The sequence below is a fragment of the Onychomys torridus genome, chromosome 7 (assembly GCF_903995425.1).
Source record: "Onychomys torridus chromosome 7, mOncTor1.1, whole genome shotgun sequence".
NCBI classification, from domain to species: Eukaryota; Metazoa; Chordata; class Mammalia; order Rodentia; family Cricetidae; genus Onychomys; species Onychomys torridus.
This window is the reverse complement of record NC_050449.1, coordinates 103,205,707-103,231,451: the sequence shown is the minus strand read 5'-3', so window position 1 is coordinate 103,231,451 and position 25,745 is coordinate 103,205,707. Positions and strand designations below refer to the sequence as shown.

General features: G+C 55.4%; 1 protein-coding gene across 2 annotated transcripts; it reads left to right on the top strand.

Moving 5' to 3' along the window:
- The first annotated feature begins 3,497 nt into the window (after nt 1–3,497).
- On the top strand, nt 3,498–24,413 carry Pth1r (parathyroid hormone 1 receptor). 2 transcript variants are annotated; one of them, XM_036191684.1, is made up of 15 exons: nt 3,498–3,645; nt 4,766–4,888; nt 15,272–15,374; nt 17,215–17,349; nt 19,029–19,139; nt 19,253–19,371; nt 19,525–19,619; nt 19,835–20,030; nt 20,383–20,536; nt 21,845–21,905; nt 22,250–22,316; nt 22,579–22,673; nt 23,269–23,410; nt 23,488–23,529; nt 23,937–24,413. In XM_036191684.1, the coding sequence occupies exons 2-15, from the start codon at nt 4,814–4,816 to the stop codon at nt 24,318–24,320; spliced, it is 1,779 nt and encodes a 592-aa protein (XP_036047577.1). In that variant the 5' UTR covers nt 3,498–3,645; nt 4,766–4,813; the 3' UTR covers nt 24,321–24,413. The 2 variants fall into 2 exon arrangements, with proteins under 2 accessions (XP_036047577.1, XP_036047578.1); XM_036191685.1 differs by lacking the exons at nt 3,498–3,645; nt 4,766–4,888; nt 15,272–15,374 and adding an exon at nt 16,876–17,111.
- Nucleotides 24,414–25,745: the final 1,332 nt, after the last annotated feature.

Below are 25,745 nucleotides of genomic sequence, written 5' to 3'. Positions count from 1 at the left end.
GTCTTCAACAGCAGCGTCTTTGCTCAAGCCTCAGCTGCAGTATCTTCTCTGGAGTTTCCCATGGCCTCCCCATGGCCAACCTGAGTCTGCTCCTCAACCTGAGGCCACATTTGAAAGGCCTGTGGATTCCAGGTAAGTGGAACTCGGGGAGCCGGGAGACGTAACTGCAGCTGGGAGAAAGAAACAAGGTTGGGTTGCCTCTGGGGTAAGCCTGTGCTGTGCCCTGGGGCAGACAAGGACCGGTGTCCATGACAGCAAGGCACCTGTGACCATGACACCAGCCAGAGGAAGTCCAGCCCCCCAGAAGCCTTTGGAGTGTGTCCTGATGGAGACAAAGCCTCCTGGCCTCCTGGACCACCATCCTCCCTCCTTCCCTCCCTCCCTTCACCTTCCTGGAGGTGAGAAGCCAGACCCTGCTACAAGAGCAGGGGGGTTGCCCAGCCAGCTGCTATGGAAGCCTTCAGTGACTCAGCTGGGTAGGGGAGTGTTTATGAGCAGCCGAAATGGCTGTAAAAGTGGCACCTTGCTTCACTTATGGCCTGGCCACCCCATCCTATACTGGCCCCTTGGCTCAAAAAGTTTCCAGAGGGACCTGTAACGAGAGAAATGTCTGGGGTTTGAAACCTGGGAGGAATCCTGGTCTGAGGTCAGGGTTCAACCACGGGTTGTAAATCAGACTGGGATAAAGGCTTCAACTGGGGTCAGGTTCATTGTGGGGGCAGAGCACGGTCTGGGAGCTAATCTTAGCATGCAAGTAACTCTGGGGCTAAGTTGGGGATGAAGTATGGGGATGAAGGGTGGTGTCTCAGAACCAGATGTGGGCTCCTGGTCCACAGAGCTTCTAGGCAGGTGACCAGGGGTTTTCTGAGAGATTAAGGCCAGACTACAGAGCTGGAAGAACTGCACAAGTCTGACCATCAAAGTGGTCCCAGGTTCTGTGTACCCTGGCTGAGCCCTACTCAGACTGGTAGCAGCAGAGGCCTGTCCGTCTGTGGCTGCCACACCAGCAGAGGTGGAGCCAGAGTCCAGATACTGCTCTGGTCCTGAGCTATGGTGACCATCTTATCTCCTCCTGCTAAGTCCCAGCTGGGGATCAAAGAGAAAAACACAGACTCACTCCCTATTCCTAGCCTTCCTTTTCCCAACTCCATTGAAAACTGATCTGAAACAAACCCAGAAACTGACCCGACAGCCCAGGGCATGCCAGTCAAAGGGCAAGACTGGCCCTACCCACCCTGGTGTGCGATCCACTAGTTAATATGCGATCCCTCGCCCCACTCCCATGGTGGCAGTTTAACCAGAGGCCCGGGGGTAAGTTGGGTGATCATAGTGTGGAATGTCTAGTTGAGAACTCTGGAGTGAGGTACTTGTTAGAGCTAGGGAAATGCCTTCAGGGGACACAGAGACCATTGCACCATCTAGCAATTGCCACAGCCCACCCTGGTCCACCCAAGGGCAAAGCTTAGCTTTCTTTGTTGTTCCATTTTCTCGAGATGGGGGTCTCACTATGTAGCTCTGGCCTGTAACTTGCTATATAGATCAGGCTGGCCTCAAACTCCCAGAGATCTGCTTGATTCTACATCCCAAGTGCTGGAATTAAAGGTGTATACCACCATGCCCAGCCCAAGATGCAAGTCAGGAGGTTTCTATTGTTAGAACTAGGAACTCTGCCTGGTCATCTCCTAGATGGCTCTCATTTCTTGACTCAGTTGTTCTTTTCTCATCACCAAGGGAAAAGACAGCGGTCACCGTCACATGAAACTTGGGTCATTTAGAAACACGTAACACTGAGACCATCAAAGCATAGCACTGTGGTTCTTCCATTCTCAAAGAGCACACATACCATACAAGAAAAACCTGAGCTCCCACCCAGCACTACTGAGGATGTGGGGACACAAGTAGGGATGAATGTCCCCCATACCAAACTAAGGAGTGAGATCCTGGCAGGGAAACAGAAAACCAGACAGGTGTGAGCGTGAGGAGGAGGCCAGAAGTCCAGCAGACTGTACCTACTGGGAACAGTCATTTTGAAGGAGATAGCAGTCACTGAAACCAGGACAAGAAACTCAAGAGCAGTGGGCACAGAAGAGGAGCATGGCAGAAGAAATGTTTGAGGAAGACAGTGTGGACGTGAGTTCTGTTCTCACTAAGGGACAGGGCCATCCTGGAGGTGGAGGAAAGGCTTTTTTGGGGGGGGGGGCTGAGCTCATTTGCACAGAATGCTTGTGGAGAGCCCCTGGAGCTCACGGGTTTGCACAGTTTGTCCCTTTGAGTAAGCTGGACATCTTCCCGATTTTGCAGATGTCAAAACTGAGGCCAAGACCCCCGGAGAGTCCTAGTGCTTCAGACACAGGATTGGTAAGTAAGCAAGCAAGGGTGCCAGTTAACCGGAGGTGTTTTCAGGGCACCACACTTAAGATGGCTTCCCTTAGCAGACCTTTCCTTACCCTCTGTCCCAAGCACTCCCAACCTTCTCTGCTGCCTGTTGCTCCCTAGCTGGTACTCAAGGAAATGGTAGGCTTAGAAATTCAAGGTCTAGGACCCAGGGGTCCAGCATGGAGTACATAAACTCCACCTCCCCTTACTAGCCTCAATCTCCACCCACCCCCCTCTTCTCTCTTTCCCCAAGTCCAGGGTCCCAAAACAGCCACCAGCATTTGGGGGATGTCGTGATGGAGGGAGGTGAAGTATAAGAGTGGATGTCCCAGCTGAGCCCCCAAGTCTTGTAGCCTCAAATCGCCCGAATTGGGCTAGGTGGGAGAGCTGGAGATGCCTGGTAAGCAGCCGATATAGGTCGAGACATCTTAAGATACCCAGGTTGGAAAGGGACCCTCTAAGCTCCAGATCTAGGCAGGAGGAGCACTATGTGGTATCGCTACACCCCAGGACCATGAATGGGACAGAGGATGGAGGTCCTGGCAAGGGCAGGGCGGGACGCGAGGGCGTTGGCTGCATAGCCTGACTCTGGCTGGAGGTGGAGCAGCTTCCCCAGGGTCCCTACACAGCCAGAACAGGAACCCCACGGGTGCACAGACAGCGCAGTGGCCCGAGGCGAGGCGTGCGAAGTACTAGGCGGCCTCCCCAGTGGTTCCGCTCCTGGAGCCCGCCTGCTCATTGCTAGGGCTGGACGATCTGGGAGTGATGGGTGGTCTGTGCTTTTCCAAAGGAGAGAATAAAGCAAAAGCGGGGACAGCGTCCCAGCCCCGGTTCTCAGGTCCCGATGTCAGAGCTCCCTGGACTCTGTGCCCGCAACACTCATCCTTCTGCAGAAAGACCCCGGACGGGGTCTCTGGAGAGATGTCCCGGGGTGGGGGGCGGCGGGCTCGGCTCTGCCCTCCACGCACCCGCCGGGGAGGCGGTGGAGGGGGCAGGGGCGGAGGAGGCCCGAGGAGGGCGCGGGGGAGGGAAGAGGCTCCGGGCTGCGGGGGGAGGGGAGCGGCAGACGCCGAGGCGAGGGACGCGCGAGGCGGGCGGCGGCTCCGAGCAGCGGCCAGGCGGGGGGCTCAGGAGGCCAGGCAGGCCAGGGGGGATCCCGAGAGCTCCATGAAGTCCCCCCGGGGCCGCGGACGGGGCGCTGGCTTGGGGAGGCTGTCGGGGGGGCCCCGACATTCATGGCAAGGCGGGGGCCGCGGCGGCGTGCTCGGAGTAAGTCGGGGCTTGGCGGGGAGGGTCGGGCGCGCGGGGCGCGGGAGGCCGGAGTGGGGCAGGAGCGACTCGGGGCCCGGCCAGGGCGGGCCCGGCTGTTCGGTCTCGGTGTCAGTCTGCGGCGCCTCCTCGGAGCCCAGTGGAGTCGCCAGCCCGCTGCCGCTCAGTTCGGTGGCTTTTTTGGAAACTTGCAAATGTTTTCGTAGAGGAGGGGAGGGGGGAGCGAGGGAGTGACCGAAACCGAGCTTGGGGCGGCTGGAATAGCAGAGGCCAAAGCCGGGGAACGAGGGCGGTGTGTGGGGGGGGTGTTCGCAGTGGGGGGGGGGGACGACGTTAGCTAGAGACCGACTGACAACCAGACGGGCTGCCCCAGCGCCGGGGCCGCAGAAGCGCTCTTGCCGCTTGGGCGCACGCGGCGCGGGTTCGGAGGATGGGAAGTGGGGTGCAGGAGGTGGCTGCCAGGGGCATGGGGGTCCAGCCTGGGCAGGGGAGCCGAGCCGCAGTGCCTCCGGAGAGCCCGGAGCTGGCGGCAGGAACACCGAAGGGCTCAGTGTCGTTGCAAAAGTCGGGATGGCATCCCCTAGTTGCATGCCCCGCGCAACTCAAAACGCGCCCCCTGCCCCGCCCCGACTCCCCTGTTGCCCACTGCCGCGGAGCTAAAAATAACAGCCCGGTCGCCCCCCGCAGACCGCGACCCCGACCCCTCCCCCGCCCCTCCCCCACTGGGCGTGGAGTGAAGCCACGGCTCCCGGTTCCCCCAAAGAGGGGGGAAAAAAAGACAGAGAGAAAGAAAGAAAGAAAAGGCGGCGCGGGAGGGGAGCGGGGGGCGGGCCGGGGGCGGGGGGCCCAGCCATATGGATGTGATTTCTCCGCTCCGAGGCAGACAGGCCGCTCAGCAGCGCTCGGCGCCCGCCCGCCGCCCGCCCGGCCTCAGGCTGCCTCCCTCCCTCCGCCCTCCCTCTCTCCATTGCGCCGGTTGGTTCTCTCGCTCGCCCTCGGCGTATGGGCCCCGCACCGGGCTCCCGGGCCTCGGGCCGCCCGGACGCCGGGGTCCCCTAGGACGGGGTGTGGGCGGGGCGGCCCGGCCTGACACAGCTCTGCACCCTCCAACCATCACCAGGGCCGGCGGCGGCGGCTGCCCCGAGGGACGCGGCCCTAGGCGGTGGCGATGGGGGCCGCCCGGATCGCACCCGGCCTGGCGCTCCTGCTCTGCTGCCCAGTGCTCAGCTCCGCATATGCGCTGGTAAGTCCCTCTCCGTCTACATTCAAACACAAGAATCCTGGAGTTGTTCTGGGGTCCCTGGGCGAGTGTAGGCGCAAAGATTTGGGTTCTCCTAATAGTCTGAACTTTGGGATGCTCCCCCCCCCCCCCCCGCGCGCCGCTGTGAACCAGGAATCCTGGTGCCTGCTCTCGTTGGGGTGTCTTACTTACCGTAGGTTCCAGATGCCTGAAGTTTCCCCACTTCTGAAGACTTGGCTTGGGGTCCTGGGTCTGGAAATCTGTGGTTGAAGTTTCCCTACACCATGCTTCTGTGAGCACACGGCTCTGGTCGTATGGATCTCTTTCGATGGTGACAGTGTGATCAAGCGGGCTCTGGGTGTGGAGTCCCACAGACTTCGTTGGGAGCCTTTGCTTTCGCAAGTTTTGTTTGCACCCGGTGCTTAAAGTTGTGTGCAAGAAGTCTGAAAATCCCATAGACTGAGGATAGGGTGTAGAGCCCCCTCCAGCTCTCAGGATCCCACAGATACACAGAGGTATGCACTAATGGGACAGCTTTGTCCGAAGTGGAAGTCGTTTGCCCGGGAAGGTGGGTGTGGTGTGGTATGAAGGTCCCCTGAAAGACAGACCTCACAGTACACCTTGCAGAAGATACGTGCTGGGGTGGGGGGTAATTCTGGCGAGTGAGCTGATCTTTAGGGGTACTGTGTGTGGTCTGAGAATGGAGGCCAAGAGATAGAATAGTAAAGAGAAAGAAAGGCAAAGGGTTAGGATGAGAGCTCTGACCCAGGCAGGGACAGATTCAGGACAGCAAAGATAAATGGAGAGCTGGAGATACTAAGGGGAACAGTGACCCCCCTCTTGGGCTAGGGTCTGGGTGCCATTTCCCAGAGAGGGGAGATTTTTCCATCCTCTCATATCCCACAGCGGCCCTATCTGAGTTGTCCAACCCATTCTGGAATCAGCTTCTGTGTCTGACTTTAAGGTCTTGTTGCCTCCATACCCCAACCCCAACCCAGGTCTAGAGAGACAGTGCAAGCAGCTTCCTCCACAGGACAGAGCCTCGGATGCGAGGACAGGGGAGGTCTGGGACTCCTCCAGCTCAGCCTACTGCTTGTGTGACCTTGGATTGTCCTTCCCCACACCTCAGTTGCCCATCTGTGAAAAGAGAGCATGAGATACATTTGCCGAAAACCCTTGCAGTTTGCTGTTCTCCTTCTGTGGTTCCCCACATTCTATTTACCAGGGCCCATACCCTCCCTCTTCTAGTCCAAAGACTGCCCCAGAAAGGAGCTTGTACCCTGCAGGGAAACAAGTCTGGAGGGCGGGCTTGCTGTTCCAGAGATGCTCCAAGCACAGGCAGCAGAGCTGTTTGCTGACTTTTCCACAGTGACTTCTGTGTGTGTACACACTGCATGTGCATGGGGTAGACTGGCTGATGGGTAAGGTGTCCTGAGTGTGTGGCTGTATGTCTATCCACATAGGGCTTTGTGGGCATCTGGGTCGGTCCATGAGGATTGTGTGTATTCAGGTCCACATGTACCTAAAGCTTCGGAGGGACGCACAGTTGTAGACACGTGTGTGCGTGCATGTGTGCACCCTGTGAGTGTGTGTGCGCACAGGTCTATTGTTTGCTTACTTGTATTTAACAAATGCTTCTGTGTTTTCTGTTTACCAGTCCATTGTTCTAAGCACTTTACGCAGATCAGCTAGTTTAACAACTACCCAACAACCCTCTGAAAAAGGTATTTTCCCTATTTTTATTAACTCATCCAGATCCACTATGACCATCATGTGGCTGATGTTAATCAGGTGCTAAGTGAAGTTTAGACCTCATTGTGTGTGGTGGAGCGGAGCCCCTAGGATCCCAGAAAGCTCTGTGTGGAAGTTGAGGTATATGCAGAGAATTTTCCTGGTTTAGGAGGGCCCTACACTGAAGACACCAGTATGGCTCTGCGGGGACCTTGCTGGGGCATGTGAGTGCAGTGGACCATCTCCTGCTTCCCGTCTAAGGGGTTTAATCTGGGGGACAGGTTCAGCCAACCCACCCACCCACCACCCTGTGGGATCCCTGGGCTCAGCTGGAGTGAGCAAACAACTGGCAGCCTGCCCATTCTCTTTCCATAGTATACACATCTGCTAGGTCCAGATGTGTAGGTACAGGTACGGACAAAGCCCGTCTATCTAGCTGTCACCAAACCTATAGACTACCTACTCAGTCAGATCCAAGGCCAAGCTCACGTCTCCCAGGATCTTGGCTGGGGTACCAGCGAACATCCCACTGGGAGAACACTGACCACAGGTGGACTCAGGTGGTCCATCTGTGTCATGAAGAGATGAGCATTGAAGGAGGGAAGTTTAGACATGGGGGTAGGCCCACAGCTTCTGAGCAGGCAAAAGGACGTCTTGTCCTTTAAGATCCCTTACCCTATGGACACCCTAGAGAACCCTCATCTCACATAAATGTGATGGTCAGCAGCGAGGCAGACCTGTTGTGGGATAAGACCCTTGGGTAGGGCTCCACAGAGAACATGTGGCTGCACAGGCAACCTCTTTCAACCCGCAGGGCGGGGGGGGGGGGGGGGGGGCCTCGGGGGGGGGCCTCGGGGGGGGGGGCAGCTCAAAAGGTACTTAATTTTTTTTAACCTTTATTGTTTGTGTGTGTGTGTGTGTGTGTGTGTGTGTGTGTGTGTGTGTGTGTTGTGTGTGTTTACAAGTGCTTGCGGGAGTCAGTTCTCACCTCCCACCATGTAGGTTCCAAGTATTGAACTTAGGCTCAGGCTCAGACGGAGAGCACTTTACCTGCTGAAGTCATTTGACAGACCAAGGTGCTTGCTTCTCAGAGTAAGAACATTTATCGAGCAGTAGCTTTCCAAAGTGTCTGAGCGAGAACCTACCATATATATTTTCTCATCCTGCCTGCCCATTGTCCTAGCCACTTTATGGGGACATGACCTTCAGGCTCACATAGTAAGGCAGGCAGAAGAGGATCTGAACCATTTGAACCCAGGATTCAGACTTCTATAAGATTCTTTCCTCTAAGTGAGGTGAGCGTTAACTCTGGGCAAGAGGTCCCTGTGTGTCACGTTGGGGTTTCTTTCCTTCTTGAAAAAAAAAATGAAATCTGTTATCTTACCTTTTAATGGTTTATTTCATGACTAATACATGAGCACATGCTATTTATAATTGTTTTTGCATTATTTTAATCTCTGTATATGTGCGCGTGCGTGCATGTGTGTAGGTCTGAAGGTCTGAGGACAGCCCGGGTATTGTCCTCGCCTTCCACTTTTTTTGAGACAAGGTCTGTCTGGCGTGCCACTGTGCACACCAGGTTAGCTGGTTCTCGGGCCTCTGAGGAGTCTCTGGTTCGTCTTTATGTGGGTTTGGGAATCCAAACTCTAGTCTTCGCTTGTGAGCAGCAAGCACCTTCCCCATGAGCCATCTCCGCAGCCCAAGAGTTCAGATGATGCAGAGAAAACAGAAGTTTTCTTGGGCACTGTCCAATCCCTGTCCCTTTCTAGAGAAAGACGTTTTCATAGTCTGGGGAGGGTCCTCTGTCTCTGTCTCTTTCCTTGTGTTTCAAGTGGCACCTCTTTGTATACATAGCAAGCAGAGGAGTGTCTCTTGTTTTCCGTTTGTTTTAAAATAAATCCAGCAAGCTTTCTCTGTAGGGCTCCGTGACACATGCGTCATTGTACCCAAAGGTGTATCTTCCTATCTGTGAATATAAATCTTTTAAAACACGTATTTTATATTTTTTGTGTTGGTGTGTGGGTTTCTGTGTATATTTGCAGTGCCTGAGGAGGCCAGAAGAGCCTGTCAGATCCCTTGAAGCTGGGGTTACAGGCTGCTTTAACCTGCCAGAAGTGGGTGCCGGGGACAGTACTTGGGTCCCCTGCCAGAACAGTATGTGCTCTTATCCACAGAACCATTTCTCCAGCCTCCAAAACTGTTTTTCAAAAAATTACTTTATTGTTTGCTTACTGTTTTGGCTCTATTATGTATGTATGTATGTATGTATGTATGTATGTATGTATGTATGTACATCTGGCTGTATGTCTGAGGAGGCCAGAAGAGGATGTCAGAATCCCCTGGAACTGGAGTTACAGGCAATTGTGAGCCACCACATGCTTGCTGTAGGGAATCCAACCTGGGTCCTCTGGAAGAACAGCCAGTGTTTTTAAACACTGAGACATCTCTCCAAGTCCTTTTTAATCCTGTATACTATTCCAAAGTCTGAACTTCGTTAAACATTCCTGAGGAATACACATTCAGATCCTTTCTCCACAATCTGTGCGTGTGCGTGTGCGTGTGCGTGTGCGTGTGCGTGTGTGTGTGTGTGTGTGTGTATGAGCGTGAATGCGTGTGTGTGCACGAGTGTGTACATGTGAGAGAAGTTCCAGATGGTGTCAGAGAAGCTCCTTGAAATGCCCTCTTGGTTTACCATGTGACTATTTCCCGGTAGGATATTTCTAGAATTTGTCTTTGCTGGGTCTGAGAACATGCACATTTTTCATTTTAATAGGCAGGGCCAAATTGCCCTCTAAAAAGCTGTGCTGGTTTATACTCACCAGGACTGACCACAGGCCCCTCCCTGCTCGGCTCTGTTTCACAGGGTGCAGTGAGGGGCCCTTTTGTCTCATCTTAGTATTTTCATGGGTGAAAAACGGTGTCTCCTGTCATCCTAAGTTACCCTCTGCCAATGACTTTCAGATTTTATACTTGTTTATTGTCCAACTGCCCAGAGAGCTCGCTTGGAGCTATTACCCATCTTTCTATGAGTTATTTATCTTGCGTATTGATTTGTCGAAGCTTTTTATATCACCTGCCCTTAAACACATCCTCTTCCCCCGCCCCACAACTCCCAGAACTGCCTGAGGACAGAGCAGTGGACAGGGGCACAGGCCCTCCCGGGAACTTGGGTTTTCTTCGGAATGTTTTAATGAGGCGTCAAGCAGCCTCCCCAGATTCCTGTTGTGGGCCTTCTGGGGACACTCCCTGGTCCAGCTACCACATCAGGAAGGCAGCTATTTCAGAGAGCCCCAGGAAAAATAAAAGGTATGGTGGGGTTTTCGCAGAACCTTGAAATTGTCTTTAAATTAACTAGGGGACAGTGCAAAGTTTGCTCAAGTTCACAGACATGGGAGACCTCCCAAGCCCTCTAGAACCCCAGCTTGGGGCCAACCTTGTGCCCGAGCCGAGAGCTACTGAGATCCCATTCTGCTGACCCAGCTAGGGTTAGGTTAGGCCATCCCATCCTTCTGGGCCTTGGTCCTCCTGCCTAGCTCAGGTAGAGGCTGCCTGTGAAGATCCACCCTGTCCTAGCAGCCAGCTCTGCCATCCCAGGCTCCATCCCACCGCCTGCCCCAAAGGCGGCCACGCTGGCTGGCTGGCTGGGATGAGAGGCGTCACAGTGCCTCCCCCAGCCCCTCCCAGCCCCAAACACAGGCAGCCTGTTCAGGAAGGCCTGGCAAGGGGGAGGAAAAGTCAGCACATGTCAGTGGTGGCGGGGCAGGATGAGGAGCCCGTCCCAGCCTGCCGTGGCCGCCAGATGGACAGAGGGCAGCAAGGGACAAAAGAACAGTCCCCAGCCAGATGGCATGGGAGACAGCAAGGGGTGCCAGCATGGGTCCTAGTAGTGGAGCCTGGAGAAGGGGTGCAGGGAGGCCCCAAGGTCACAAGGGGATCCCCTGAGAGCCAAGTAGTTCTTCTTTACTTTGCTGGGGTCATTCATATGCTCACTTGACACCAAGGCCGGCTGTGCTCTGTCCAGGTAGAGGGGCCAGCTGCATCCCAGTATCTGTGCCCTGTCACTTCTGTGACTACTTCCACCACTGAAGCAATCCTCTTTGTGGATGCTTGCTTGATGCAGCAAAGGTTACAAACAACCTAGAGTCCTGGAGAGATGGTGTTAGGGCTGGCGCCACAGCATCCATGCGGCTGTGTATGTCCTTTGCTCCAAGACTGCTGCTTTGGTGTAAAGTGTACCTTAGCTCTACTCCTGGCCCTCTCCTTCTAGCTAGCCTCTAGGCCTCAGTCTCCCTCTTTGTAAAATGGGTATGTAGTAGAAGGTGAGGTGATCATGAGTGCCAGCAGACACAGAGGGTCTTGTGGGACAGGAACATCCAGGGGCAAACACCACATATGTCTGCCTTTGCCAGTGGCAAAGGAAGCAAAGCACACTGTCCCTTAGGGGTCCAGGCTGACACTGGCAAGGGGGTTGCTGATGTGACCCAAGAGGGCATCCTGCTAAGAAAATATCATGCCATAGATGCGCCTTGTCCAGAAGCAGAAGTGTCAACTGAAAAAGAGACCCTTCATTTGTTCCAGCTTTGTCTGGAGGGGTAGAATTTTGACGTGTCTGAGATCACAGATGCCAACGTGTAGAATGTGGCAGGGAGGGGAGGAAGCTATGAGGAGTGGCCTCATTTGGTGATGGTGTGGACCGCTGTCTCTACCATCATCATCGTCACCAGCCCCAACACCCCAGTGCACTGCCTTTGTCTGCACCCTGCCACCTCCTGCTTCACCGTCCGTATTAGAGACTCCCTGGGAGCTAAACTAAATTAGACCATCTTAGCCAGGCATGGCAGTGTCCACCTGCAATCCAGTGTGCAGAGCTGGAAGATCTCAGATCACGAGATTGAGACCCCACCTGAGCTTGGGGGTGACAACGTACACCAGATCTCTTGACAGCACATCCTCTACAACAGGGTCAGCAACATCCGGGGTTGTAACATGCCAACGTCAGCCTGTATGTCTGTGTCTTGCCGGAGCCGCCCTCACAAGCCTGTCTCAGTGTCTGCAGGCTGCCCTCCCAGCTCAGGGCTAGAGTTGTATGCCACCAGCCCCTGTAAGTTCACACACTCTAAACATGCTTGTGTGTGCACGAGAAGGCGCTATGCTGCGCTGCTGGAGAGGGTACTATGATAGGCGGGTCAGAGACTGTCAGCCCTAGTCCACAGAGTGGAAGAGCAGATGCAGGACAGCCAGTGACCCTCTCACTGCTGAGTGTGGACTAAGTGGCATCTGGCCATGACCCAGCCCCTAGTTCCTCCTTCTTGTTCCTGAGACCCAAGATACAGATTCTGCATCTAAAAAGATGCTGGTCTGAGTTCTTCATACTCTGGAGCTGTGCCAAGAAGACAGCACTCTTAGAGGGGAGGCCGGCGACTGGGCTGGGGAGGGGGAAGGGAGCCGCAGACAGTGTTGATGTCTGGGCTAGTCAGAGTTGACAGTAGCTCCTCTCTCATCCTTCCTCCACCAAGATGATAGAGGTCTGACCATCTTGCCCACGTCCAACCTAAACTTGGGGGTCTGTCAGTGACCTTGAACGATGGTGTGGGTTTAGGGAGCTATCCTCACCCAGCACTGACCCCATTCCTCACAAGCCACCCGTCTCTTGCTGTGGACCCCTGTAGACAAAGGGGCTGGGGTGGGATCGAAGTGGTGAGTTAGTCCTATTGCTCACAGTAGCTATAACAGCAGCCAGCTTCCTTCAGCCTGCCCTGCCCAAGCTTCTGCCCAGGACTTCATCTGAATCCACAGTAGCCTTACTATTCTTCTGCTTGTACAGGAAATCTAAAGCCTTGGGCTTATGCAACTTTGCCAGAGACACTAGTCAGTGGTAGAGGTAGGGTTACGACTCCAGTGTTAGTGGGAAATCCCAGAGTTGCGGCTGAAAGACAGAAAGGGTATCTGGGCATTCCAGGTGAGGAGCTGTGTTCTGAGGCTGGATGCTCTGGGGAGAGGGCTCTGCCTCTTCCCCTTGGAGAAGGACTTTCCTCACTCTGAGCTGCAATTCTTCCTGTGAGGTAGCTCTGTTCTGATTGGGGTGACAGAGAAGTAGGTCTTAATGCCCTGGGGGGGGGGCAGAGACGGGGCCATAGTCCTTGGGGGTGGATGAAGGCTTATAGAGGAGGATGTTAGAAGCATTGGCCTTCCCTGTCCAGATAAGACTGTAAAACAGGGAGCTGACAACAGGTGGAAGGTTAAACAGACACCCCACCCCTACCTGAGGCCCCTGAGTGGGCTTGGTGGTTAGTCTCCGTTGTCAGCTGGACAGTTCTCAACCCATGGCCGCTTCCCTCTAATCTAGGCCATCAGCTAGTCTTTAGAGACTGGTGGGAGGTCGAGTCAGTCACTCAAGAGCACTGCACTGACCACGGTAGATTCTGTATCTTGGGAGGGGAGGAGATGGGCAGAAGGAAGGGGTTGTAGACAAATGAATATGGGAAGGAGAAATGACAGGAAGGCGTTACAGATGGTGGTTATGGGCAGGTGGTAATGGTGATGGTGCTGATGTTGCCTGTGGTGATTCTGGTCTTGATGGTGATGTGGTAGGCAGATGGTGGTAGTAGCCATATTCTGGAGGTGGTGTGGCGGTGCTTTAGTAATGGTGATGGTAGTGGTGTTGGCTCAAATATGCCATTGATGACGATGGTAATGGTGGCTGTGTTAATGGTGACAGTGGCGTCTATGGTGGGAATGGTACTGGCAGCAGTGGTGATGGTTATGTTGGTGCTAATGGAGGGTGGTAATTGATGGCGATATTAACTGCAATGATAGAATGAATGGTAGATGCTGCAATAGGAGTGAGGTGGGTAAGGAACGGACCCTTTCGTAGCCAGATCCCCAGTGTCTGACACATAAGGAGAAATTCAGGGTGGCTTTGGAGGTCCCTGGATCTTAGCAAGCCAGTTTGTCCTATCTGGTCCTGACTACTTTGCACCAACCAGCTCTGCCATAGGTGTGGTATGACAGTGAGAGGCATGGGGTCAGCAGCACACTGGAATCCACTTCAGCCTTCCTGGGAGCCGTAGGCATTAAGACTAGCTGCGTCCCAAGAGTCCATTTCAGACCCAGGCTCCGGAAGCAGCAGACACCGGCATGCATGTTGAGAAGTTCTACAACATTCCCAGAAGCCCACACATAGTCCTTTGTCCACAAGCACGTACACGTGCATGTTCACAAACACATCAGGCTTCAGAGCCCAAATAGACATGTTAGGCGGTTCCTATGTGAGGACTTACAGAAATGGGGCACACAGAAGTTTACACACTGGCCAGACAGCGGGTGCGCGGCCAGTCACACGCACGCGCAGAGATGCTCGCGCGCCTCCGCTAAGTAAAACCAGCAAGATTCAGCTCCGCGGAGCCAATTGGAGACTCCTTGGCCTGGAAGCCCGAGCTGCTGCCGCCAAGAGACGCGGTCAATTAACTTCTCTCTGCAGCCGGACTCCCTGACCCGGGCCGTCCGCCCCCTCCCGCCCGCCCCCAGCCTGACCCGCCTCCTTCCTCCCAGGCCTCCAAATTCTTGGCCCTTCGTAGCTCCACCCTTACTAGAGACCCGCCTACATGGCCGGGCACCCGCTTGCCGCGCTGCCTGTTCTGGGAGATCAGGCTGTGTTCTCTGGTTTAAGGGAGAGGCAGCCTTTCTAGGTGAGTCTCAGGGCCGAGAGGTCTGACAGCCCTGGGCTGTCACATCACAGCCTATCCCGGGGTGTGAGCCCTTAGAGGTCATACTCAGGGATAGGGACTGCCTGACTCCAGCTTCCAAGTCAGGGGAGACTCAGATCCTCTCCAGCAGCCAGCCACCAGCTCAGCAAGAGACTCTTCCCTACCCTTACGCTGTTCCCTTTTTCCCTGGTTAAAATGATGTTACTGGGTCCCAGTGGGTGTATAGAGTGGAAAGAGAAAGGGAACATTCCTGCAGAGAGGTCAGCAGGAGCAAAGGCCTGTGCCTGGTCACAGAGCTCGGCCGCATCTGCTGGGGTGGAGGGACTTCCCCTGGGATGAATGTTCCTAGTGCTGCATGTGGGGGTCTGGCGAGTCCCCTAGCCAGTTTCCCAGCGGTTCTTCCACTCTCCTTCTTTGAGACCCTAAGAAGGGAGGGTGAGCCCCTGCCGTTTACTGGGAAAAGCACTGACTGGGTGCTGGGCCAGGATGGAAAATGGTGACTGCCACGGTCCCCAGAGGCCTTGAGACTTGAAGGAATTCAGGCTGGGTTTGTCCCTTCAGAGTTCAGCACTCCAGATCCAACCCCAGGTCCCCAGCAGGCAGCCAGGATCCTGTGAGGCTCCATCCTGGGACATTCCATCCGTTCCCATGTGCCCCAGGGGGATGGACTAGACAAAGCATGTCAGTGAATGCTGGGTTACTGCTGGACACACAGGGGACAGCCCCATCCCTTTCCCCTTCCTGTAAGGAGCAGGTCCCAGCCCTGGTGTTGCCATGGCATCTGAACTTTAAAAGGGGGACTCTGTAAGGCAGATGTTCCCCATAGGGCAGGCCTCCCACAGTCTCTGAAGGGAGCTCCTTCAAAGGGGGGACTCCCTGGGAAGTTGGTTGACTTGGGGACCAGCTGCCTCACCTGGAAATGCCAACAGTCTGATCTTTGGCTTGGCAGGTGGACGCCGACGATGTCTTTACCAAAGAGGAACAGATTTTCCTTTTGCACCGTGCCCAGGCCCAGTGTGACAAGCTGCTCAAGGAGGTCCTGCGTGAATCAGGTGAGAGTGGGGAAATGGGGTGGCATGGGGGCGCGCGAGATAAAGGAGGGAGAGTCCAGGAGGCAGAGACGGGTGGGGGAGGGGTGAAGGTGTTAAGTCGGGGTGGGCTTAATAAAGGGAGACCAGCCAGAGTAAAGACCTAAAATGAAGTCAGTGCGCTCCATACCCCTCTCCTCTGTCCCTCCCTGTGTGTGTGTGTGTGTGTATGTGTGTGTGTGTGAGAGAGAGAGAGGGGGGGGGGAGGATGAGAGAGAGAATAGAATAGCCTTTGGACAGATTGGCCGAAAGATAAGTGGGTGTCTCGTTTGCAGACGGACATGTGAAGGCAGATAAAGCACATGGCCCCAGTGGATTTAGAAGGGGTGAGGCAAGCCAGGAGCTTTGATGAGGGTGCAGGGCCTTAATAGGCTGGGCCGAGCCAACTTCCCTAAAGAAAAGATAGCCAAGCCACATCTAGAAAGATGGGGAGGTCTCTGAGAGAGACCATCTGGACACAGAGCTCCAGGGTAGAAATAGAGTCTCTAGAACCAGATGGGGGTAGGTGGGATAGAGAGACAGGGATGGGTGTGTGTGACTCAGCGTATGGCCTGGAGAGGATGTTTGACCTGCGGGGGGGGGGGGGGGTGCCCACAGCATCTCTAAGGGACCTTTACCATGGGGAAGGGAAGCATCATCATCCAGTCACAGTTCTTACTCCTTACCTCAGGTGCCTCCTCTCTGCCCCCTTCCTTGAGTCCATTTCCTGGAAGCAGATAGAGGCTGCATTGGCATTCAGCCAGGCTTCTGAAGTCCAGCTGGTCTCCTCAGCAGAGGAGGCCAGACCTTGCTTTACTGACCCTCCAGAGCCGCTTCCTCCCTGGTGCTGGCTCTTGGCTCGCTCTTGGGTTACTGGGAGACAGCAGTAGTGCATGCCCAGCACACAAGCAGATGGTGACAGATTCTCTATGAAGCCTGTGGACCTTGTTCAGATTCATCAAGAATCACTCTGTACAGAGTCCCGCCTCCCCCGGCCCCACCTGTGGCTCCCAATTGCATCAAGGGTAGGGGTAGATGAGCCACCTCATTTGATCCTAAACCTGGCTCTCTTCCTAGTTGTGGAGTCTGTGGTGTGTGTAGATCTCTGGCTCCTCATCCACCATGGACCCCCTCCCCGAGGGTGGAGGCAGGAGAATGTCGACAGCCATTCTCATCCCAGTCCAGGTTGCCTGGATTCAGCTTCCCACAGGGCCTGATGTGGCAGCGGGGCGGGGAGCAAGGTACCCCGGCTTGGACTATAGCTGAAGTCACACAAGTCAGACAGTGAGGACTTCCCAGCTAAGGAGGCAGAAAGGCCAGACTCCAGCTCAGGTGGTGTCTTCAGGGGCACTGGTAGAAGCTGCAAAGCCATACTCGAGTATCGTAGGAGAGGGTGGGTGCACTTGTCCGTCCACTCCTGACACAATGCAGTCTTTACTCTCTAGGTCCTCCTCACCTGCCTCACACCCTAGCCTAGCCGCCTGACTTGGTTTTCACCGTTGCCTCTCCACCCATCTCTCCCAGCGTTTGCCATGCGCCCTCTGGTGGGCCATTCACTCCTTCGTGGTCCTGGCTCATTCTTTTGCTGACACTCATATGCCCATTTGAACCTCTGCTGACCAACTTTATTTCCTGACTGTCTGGCAAACACTTCACAGCTTCTGAGTCACGTACTCATCCTTCACCTCTGATCGCCCAACAACCTGAGTATTGGCATCCTTGGTAGAGTCAACTGCTCATTGTAAAAGGGGGTGCTGGGGCGGGGAACAACCCCGGGCTGTGGTTACAGCACAGCTGATGGATAGGACTGCCCTGATTTCTCCAGCCGACACAATGGATTCAGATAAGGGGTGGACACCAGCATCCACATCAGGGAAGCCCAGGAAGGAGAAGGCTTCGGGAAAGTTCTACCCTGAATCTAAAGAGAACAAGGAGGTGCCCACTGGCAGCAGGCGCCGAGGTATGTCCCCCCCCCCATCCTCTACCCCTCCCCGGGAGCCATTTGACAGGCTCAGATCCACCTGTCCCCACTGTTCTGTCCTGGTCATGTGGGTTCCTATGGAAAGTCAGAGACCACAGCTCCCTTCCCAGGAAAACAGGCCAGGAGACAGCCAACGGGACGGCACAAGATTGGGGAGGCAGGTCAGCTGGGTGGCTTCAAGACACAAAAAATGTGCACAGTAGACTCACCCAGCACTGCCCAGAAAAGGATCCAGAGCTCCAGGAAACCCATGGCCCACAGAGATAGAGAGACCAGTCCTGAGAGACTGAGTCAGGGAGAGATGTAGAGAGACACAGGGAACAAGATGCTTAAACCAAAAGTCTGGTACTTGGTCTGTCAACGGAGGCACAGAAAGACATATAGTGGGAAGAGTCACAGAAACAACAAGAGGGTAGGGCAGCCTCAGAGGGTGGAGACAGACAGTGGGACAGGGAAAGAAGAGGAGAGAGGGAAGAACAGGGTTGCCTCAGGGAGGTGAGGAGAGACAAACAGAGCCCAAGCTGTGGCCACAAGGCCAGTTAGAGCCAGCAGGGTGGGCAGCAGATTCCAGATGGGCCACATCTGGGAGCCTGTGGTCACCCTGTGGCTCTCTAGGGACCAGAGGGAATTGTGGGCCTGGCGGGGTGGGGCTGGGAATATGGCGCCCAGGACAGAGAGCCTTTCACCGAGCTGGGCGGGTCCAGTCATCAAGGCTGCCTTCCAGGGAGGTTAGAGAGTCCTGTGGTCAGAGTCTTGCAGGGGGAGAGAAGGGGACTGTAAGCTGCGATGGAATGTGGGTGATCTAGAGGCCGGGGACCCTCTGAGGTCACTTAGCTGTCAGGACTTCAAAGTGGGCCATATCACTGTCCTGTGAAACTCTGCATTACCACTGGATTTGGAGGATTGTACACCTCTTGAGTGGTGGTTGGTCATGGTCTTCTATGCATCCCTGGATGGTGGACGTCTAGGCTGATATGGTCAACTTCCCAATGAGGAAATGGGAATGCAGAGTGGACACCTGTGTGAGGCTAGTGCTTTAGAAGGCCAGCTGGCACCAAGAACCAGACTCCCTTCTTCTGCCGTCTCTAGCAAAGGGTCACATAGGGAGCCTCCAAGCTGGGGGAAAAAGCTGAGAAAATGCTCTTCTTCAAGCTGGTTGTAGTGGTGCATGCTTTTAATCCCAGAACTCAGGGCAGAGACAGGTGGATCCCTGTGAGTTCAAGGCCAGCCTGGTCTAAGTACATAGTGACACAATGTCTTTTTTTTTTTTTTTTAATCCCTTCAGAGACACTTAGAAGGTGGGGCCAAGAGCAGAGAGAAAGGCTCAGCTGAAGCCTTGGGGCCGAGGCCTGTGGCCTGTGACCTCAGCATGTTATCCAGCTCTCTTGCCCCTTTCCAGACCATCTGGAAAATGGGATTCATGTCAGTACTTCACCACAGGGGCTGCAGTGAGTTCTCTGAAGCCAGTGGGTTTAGGGAACAAGAGGAAATAAGAGCTCAATATATTCTTTCTAGAATGTTCTAAACCTGAAGCTTCCAGTCACAGGGCATATTGCCCCTGTGAGAATCAAACCATAAGTGTGTTCTTGTCCCTGTCCCTTAACTATGGCTCTGACTCTCCTTCTGTATCCCCTACCCTGCTTTCTGTTTGGGCACAGGACGTTCCTGCCTGCCAGAGTGGGACAACATCGTTTGCTGGCCATTAGGGACACCAGGTGGAGTGGTGGCAGTGCCCTGTCCAGACTACATTTATGACTTCAATCACAAAGGTGAGGCTAGCCGAGTGGGTTGAAACCGTGGGGATACCATGAAGTGGATGGGGTTCAGGGCCTCAGTGGCTCCAGACCCCTTTGCCTGCCCTGACTGCCCCACGGCCCTACAGGCCATGCCTACAGACGCTGTGACCGCAATGGCAGCTGGGAGGTGGTTCCCGGGCACAACCGGACATGGGCCAACTACAGCGAGTGCCTCAAGTTCATGACGAACGAGACTCGGGAACGGGTGCGAACCCTTACCACCACCCCACCCCACTAGTGAACCCCGTTCGACCCAGCCCACACTCCTAGCCTTTACGTCTCCAGCAACCTTAATTTGCCCCCCAGTTTGCTCTTAGTGCCCACGCTGAGCCCAGTTCTCTGTCTCTCACCTGCGCAGGAGGTATTTGACCGCCTAGGCAAGATCTACACCGTGGGATACTCCATGTCCCTGGCCTCCCTTACCGTGGCGGTGCTCATCCTGGCCTATTTTAGGTGGGCGGGGCAAGGGGCGGGGCAAAGGCGGCGAGGGGTGGGGCTGGAGGGGTCCAGGGTGCGAGCCTCCCTTCTCCCCTTTCCCTGGCTCCAGCCCCCACGGCGTGATGTCCCCACCTACGGCTCACAGCCCAGCTTCCTGCCCACCGCTGCTCCCCATACCCCCCACCCCACCCCGTGCCCTCACCCACGGTGGTGTCGCGCGCCCCCCGCAGGCGGCTGCACTGCACGCGCAACTACATCCACATGCACATGTTCCTGTCGTTCATGCTGCGCGCCGCCAGCATCTTCGTGAAGGACGCAGTGCTCTACTCTGGCTTCACGCTGGATGAGGCCGAGCGCCTCACGGAGGAAGAGTTGCATATCATCGCGCAGGTGCCGCCTCCGCCCGCCGCTGCCGCCGTTGGCTACGTGAGTGCCCCTCGGCCCCACCAGATCCCGCCCTGCCCCTTTGCACCTGCCGGTCTCTTGCGATCTCCCGCAGCTTCAGTCCTGCAAACCCATCTCCCGGGGACCCTCACACAACTCAGCTCAGCTCCCAGCCTTACTGCTAACGGCTCCTGGTGTCCCCCTTCCCTCCACACTGGAGTGCCCCAGCCCCCCCCCCCTTCATCAGCTGGCCACCTGCTGTTAACAGCCCGCTATCCACACCAGGTCCTAACCCGGAAACCCAGAGTAAGCTCTCCCTTCTCACCTAGCAGACCAGACTTTGCCTGTAAGTGCAGGCTCTCTACCTTTCGGCTAACTCTAGTTGGTCTCCTAGGCTGGCTGCCGCGTGGCTGTGACCTTCTTCCTTTACTTCCTGGCCACCAACTACTACTGGATTCTGGTGGAGGGGCTGTACTTGCACAGCCTCATCTTCATGGCCTTTTTCTCAGAGAAGAAGTACTTGTGGGGCTTCACCATCTTTGGCTGGGGTACGGAGACCTTTGTGGTGGGTAGGGTGCAGGCGAACCTGGAGTGAGGGCACTCTCAAACTGCATGTCCTATCCCTCTTGCTTTGTAGCAGGCGGGAGGCCTGTCCATCCTGCTGTGACTTGGTCCCTGTTCTAGGTTCAGGGGACTCAAGTTGGCTAAGGGCAGGGTTCACCCAGAGCTGTTGGCATGACCGGGCATTTCAGCTCACTTAGGGTGATAATTACTGGGTTTGAGATGAGGTTAAACTTGGGATCAGAATGGGATTTTCAGTCACTAGTTAGCCTGGGGTTGGGGGATGTTATCTAGACCCTCCTTCTACCCAGAGCCCCGTGGAGGGGCTCACATCTGTTACCAGGAGGTGAATTCCCCGCTGTCTAGACCCACAGGCCCAGCAGCTCAGTACCACTTAGCCTCTGCAACCTCCCTGCATTGGATTCCTGGGATGCTGCGATCCTACCAGCCCCCCTCAGGCTCAGGGATCTAGTTACTGATAATTGTCCATTATTGCTGGCAGCTCCCGAGCTTGGCTGGGCCCTGGGGAAAGCTGCCAGACTGTGGAGGGTGGGCCAGTGGCTAGAACCTCCTGGGCTCAGCACCCAGAAAGCTCTCAGGTCAGTCTCCACAGCCTCCTTGGCCCTTGGCACATGCCCTGCCCCTGACCTCACCATGGCAAGCCCCAGAGCTGGGCAGGTCTGGGCCTAATTCCAGGAACTAACACAAGCTCCTGGGCTAGAAGGTGTCTGGGTGGGCTGGAAACGTGTGGATTAGGGAGCACACAGAACCTTGTGATCTGGGAATGTCACACCCTTACCACAAACCCAGGTGACACCCTTTCCCGCCAAGGATCCACGAGGCTAAGAATCAAGCTGGGAGGGAACCAGGCTCCCTTCTCAGACTAGCGTGTGACGGGCCCCTGAGGTTCCCCATGGCTTCTGCCTAGCCCGATGACAAACTTCATTTTATCTACCTTCATCATGAAGGCTAGGACCTTTCATGCCAGGCTTGGAGAGGGGGTTTTAGAACAGAAAAATGCTAGCTAGTCACTGGCTCTCTCCCCGTGGAAGTTCCAAGGCCAGCGCAGAATGAACTGGGATAAGGTGTTGATACCACATTATTTCAGCATATGCCCAGCAGGCGTGCATAGGGGCTCACAAGAAGCATGGAACCTAAGTGGGTCTGGCACCTCAGGCTCTTAGGGTGGCATTAAATGGCCATGTGCCCAGGGTGAGGGGTGGGGGCAGTGAGCTGAGCAGTCATTGGGTTTGGGGCAAAATGCACAACCCTCACGCTGTTCCCTGTACACACAGGTCTTCCAGCTGTCTTTGTGGCCGTGTGGGTCGGTGTCAGAGCAACCTTGGCCAACACTGGGTAGGTCCAGCAGCAGAGTGTTGCAGGGTGGGCAGGGACCTTGACACAGGCTGGAAATGCTCTGGCTCCCTCTTCTGTGAATTGTGGGGAGACTCTCCTTGCACCAGCAGTGCCAGCCTCAGGGGTTTTTGATCAGCTTTCAGCCAAGAACCACTTCAGAGTTATAGGAGGTGACTCCCAAAGAGGCCTGGAGTGCCTTGGGCCTGGACACATGCAACACCTGTCCTGCTCCTTGACAGCTCATGTCAGAGCAGGCCAACTCTGGGCCATGCCGGCTGGCTGAGAAGGAAGGGACCAATGGCTAATGCTTCACCTCCACCCCTCCCCACTCCACCCTGCTCCAGGTGCTGGGATCTGAGCTCCGGGCACAAGAAGTGGATCATTCAGGTGCCCATCCTGGCATCTGTTGTGGTGAGCAGGAGTTGGGGGCAGTGTGGGCAAGGGCCCCAGGGACTAGCCCTAAGCAGAACATCTACAGTGGCCTCGGACCCCAAGGACCATAAACCCAAAGACCTGAAGACCAGGTGATCCCTGCTCCAGTCTAGATAGGGAAACTGAGCACCCAGGGAACCATCTAAAGATGCAGCGACAGAGTAGGGCCTGTGGCATGGGTCCAGGAGCCCTTGTGCCACACTACTAGGGCACAGTCTTCAATGCAGCCTTCTTCCAACAGCTCAACTTCATCCTCTTCATCAACATCATCCGGGTGCTTGCCACTAAGCTTCGGGAGACCAACGCGGGCCGGTGTGATACGAAGCAGCAGTACCGGTAAGTTCCGGCTCTTTGGAGTTGGGGTAGAGTTCAGGTCATTGGTTGCCAGAACCATGTACCCAAGAGAGGACAAAAGTCCTGTGGTTGAGCTTGTGAGAGGAGCCTCTGGCTCTGTGGCCCCATCCCCGAGCCCTGCCAGCACAGGAGTGCTGGGTCGTGCTCTGCCACTTGGTATCAAGCTTTGCACCAGAGCCCGGGCCTGCTAGTGTGGCACACACCAGCCACCCTCAGACAGCTGGATTCAGGGGGTCAGAGGGACAGATGGGTGGAGGTTGGCTCTAATAACACATCCACTCAGGAGAAACCCAAAGGTTGGGCCGTGGGAGAATGAGTGCATGCCAGCAGGTGCAAAGGGCCCAAGGACAGAGCAGCTGCACCTGTGGTCTACTCGAGGACACCTCTCAGGACCAAAAAGCCCAACGCTTTGACCCCTGGCAGAAGCCATCCCGGCCAAACTTGGTTGCCAAGTGAGAATAGCCAGAGCCTATGGTCTTGCCATCACTTCTGGAGCCTGGGCCTGGTTGGGGTGGGGAATGAGGTGCTGTGTTGTGGGGCAGTGAACGTGGCCTGACCTGCATGCCCCACCGGCCAGGAAGCTGCTCAGGTCCACACTGGTGCTCGTCCCACTCTTTGGTGTCCACTACACCGTCTTCATGGCCCTGCCGTACACCGAGGTCTCGGGGACACTCTGGCAGATCCAGATGCACTATGAGATGCTCTTCAACTCCTTCCAGGTGCGTGGCCGGCCCCAGGTCCTGGGGAGCAGGGTGGGGATGGGTGTGGTCCTGACTGCACGCGCCTCTCTTTACAGGGATTTTTTGTCGCCATCATATACTGTTTCTGCAATGGTGAGGTAAGCAGTGGGCATGGGGCAAGGTAGGAGGAGTCGGGGTGGGGCTCCTCTCCCTGGCCCCTGTGCTTTCTTTGCTCCTCAAGAACCTCCTGACCACGCTCTGAAGGCAAAGATGATTTAGGCTCAGCGTAGACTGGGGTGTGTGGGCTCCTCCATGTGAGGCATGGCAAAGTGTCTCCCTGGTCCTTAGTCTGAGAGCTCAGCCATCTTTGGACCATTAGAGCTTTTGGATTCTGGCTGCATCTGTTGCCCGCTGTCAAAAACCGTGTTCTGAGGATTGGTGTGATTTGACTTGACCTTGGTGTTCCCAGGAGTCTCCTGCCATTTACTGCAGGGATGGTGTCAGGCGAAACCCATGGCCCAAAGGTTAAGGGCACATCTGACTGCCACCCATCTATTTCCTCAAGGTACAAGCAGAAATCAGGAAGTCTTGGAGCCGCTGGACACTGGCATTGGACTTCAAGCGCAAAGCACGGAGTGGGAGTAGCAGCTACAGCTACGGGCCGATGGTGTCTCACACCAGTGTGACCAACGTAGGCCCTCGTGCAGGACTCGGCCTTCCCCTGAGCCCCCGCCTGCTGCCTGCCACCACCACCAATGGCCACTCCCAGCTGCCTGGCCATGCCAAGCCAGGGGCTCCAGCCATTGAGAGTGAAACCGTACCAATTACCATGGCGGTTCCCAAGGACGATGGATTCCTTAATGGCTCCTGCTCAGGCCTGGATGAGGAGGCCTCTGGGTCTGCACGGCCACCTCCATTGTTGCAGGAAGAGTGGGAAACAGTCATGTGACTGGGTACCAAGGACTGGGCTGCTGACATGGACAGATGGACAGATGGACCAACAGGCCAATTGTTGTTGTCCCTTCCGGACTGGACCAGAAAGAAAAACAAAAGGAAAAAAAAAAAAAAAGGAAAATGGAGCTGTGTGTGGCTTCCTGTGTTTCATTCAAGGAAGGCGGGGTCTAGGAGCCACGAGAGCGTTTGGGGGTGCTCACCCCATGGTTGGGAGAAGGACCCTGAGCCTCATTCCCTAAGAAGGATCTGGGAGATGTGTCCAACAGAATGATGACTCTGCTTTCAAGGCCCCCCAAAAAGGGCTTAAAAGGTGGCTCAGTTGGTAGAGCACTCGCCGGGCAGGCACAAAGCCCTAGGTTCTACCCCCAGCACCTGATAGACAAGGCATACACCTGTAATCCCAGTTCTCAGGAGGTGGAACCAGGAGGATCAGAAACTCAAGAATATCCTTGGCTACATAGATCGAGTTGGGAGGCAGCCTGGGGTACATGAGATACTTTCTTTGAAAAACAAAAGAAATAATCGTTGCCCAGAAAGGCTCAAGTCTGCAGGGGTTACAGCAGCCCGGTGGACCTATGTGGAAGAACCGGCCTTCCCCTCTTGTCAGGAACACACGTGGAGTTGGCTTCTCTAGAACAGTTCCTCTCCCTAATAGCCCCAAGTCACTGCCCAGCCAAGGCCCACTCTCAAGTCTGACCCCTCCACACACACACCAGGTGAGCCTTAACCATCTGGTAGCCTCTCAGGGCATCATCTATGCATGACTCGCAGCTCCCAAAATGGAAGGAATATGCCTCCAGCCACCAGGCAGAGGTGCAGGAAGAGTACCCTGGCCAGTGAGTGGAAGCTGGGCTGTCTCTGGCCTGGCTCCAGAAGCTAGGAGTTCAGGTCCTAAGGGTTAGCTGGGGTGCAGGTCTACAAGGCTAGACCTGTACATTCATTAAGTACACAGGGTTTTCTCAGTATCCCCACCTGACACCTCCCTACTTCCATCCTCATCCTCTGGGACCCAGTCCTGTCTTGAACTATTTATGAGTTTTCAAAAGGCCTGCCACTGAGGCTGCATGCCTATACCCGGGCTGCCTGCCTCGCTGCGCCTCCCAGCTTTTATACCAGCTGTGCTCCTATCAAATCCTCCCTTTCTCAGATCCAACCCTTGCTTTCCTCTAGACCCTACCCCACCACCTGCCCCTGGCCTAGGCCATCTAGTCCAGCATTTGGGTGGTGTGGGCATACATTGAGCATTCCTAGGCTAAGCCTCATCTGCCTTTCTGGATCACTAGCAGGGCAAATGACCATCCAAAGGCTTCAAGTGGCGCACTATGTGCTGTGAATGGTGAGCTGTAGGCCAGACCCTCAAGGGACACTGAGCCAGGCTGAGCTGGAGCCACGGGGCATTCTAGAGGAAGAGCCTAAGGTC

What these genes read in the sequence shown, in the direction of transcription:
- Pth1r (XM_036191684.1), top strand. Translation starts at nt 4,814, where the DNA reads ATGGGGGCCGCCCGGATCGCACCCGGCCTGGCGCTCCTGCTCTGCTGC. An exon ending in CTCATCCTGGCCTATTTTAG is followed by an intron (nt 19,620 to 19,834) that starts GTGGGCGGGGCA and finishes CGCCCCCCGCAG; the next exon opens with GCGGCTGCACTGCACGCGCA. An exon ending in CCATCCTGGCATCTGTTGTG is followed by an intron (nt 22,317 to 22,578) that starts GTGAGCAGGAGT and finishes TTCTTCCAACAG; the next exon opens with CTCAACTTCATCCTCTTCAT.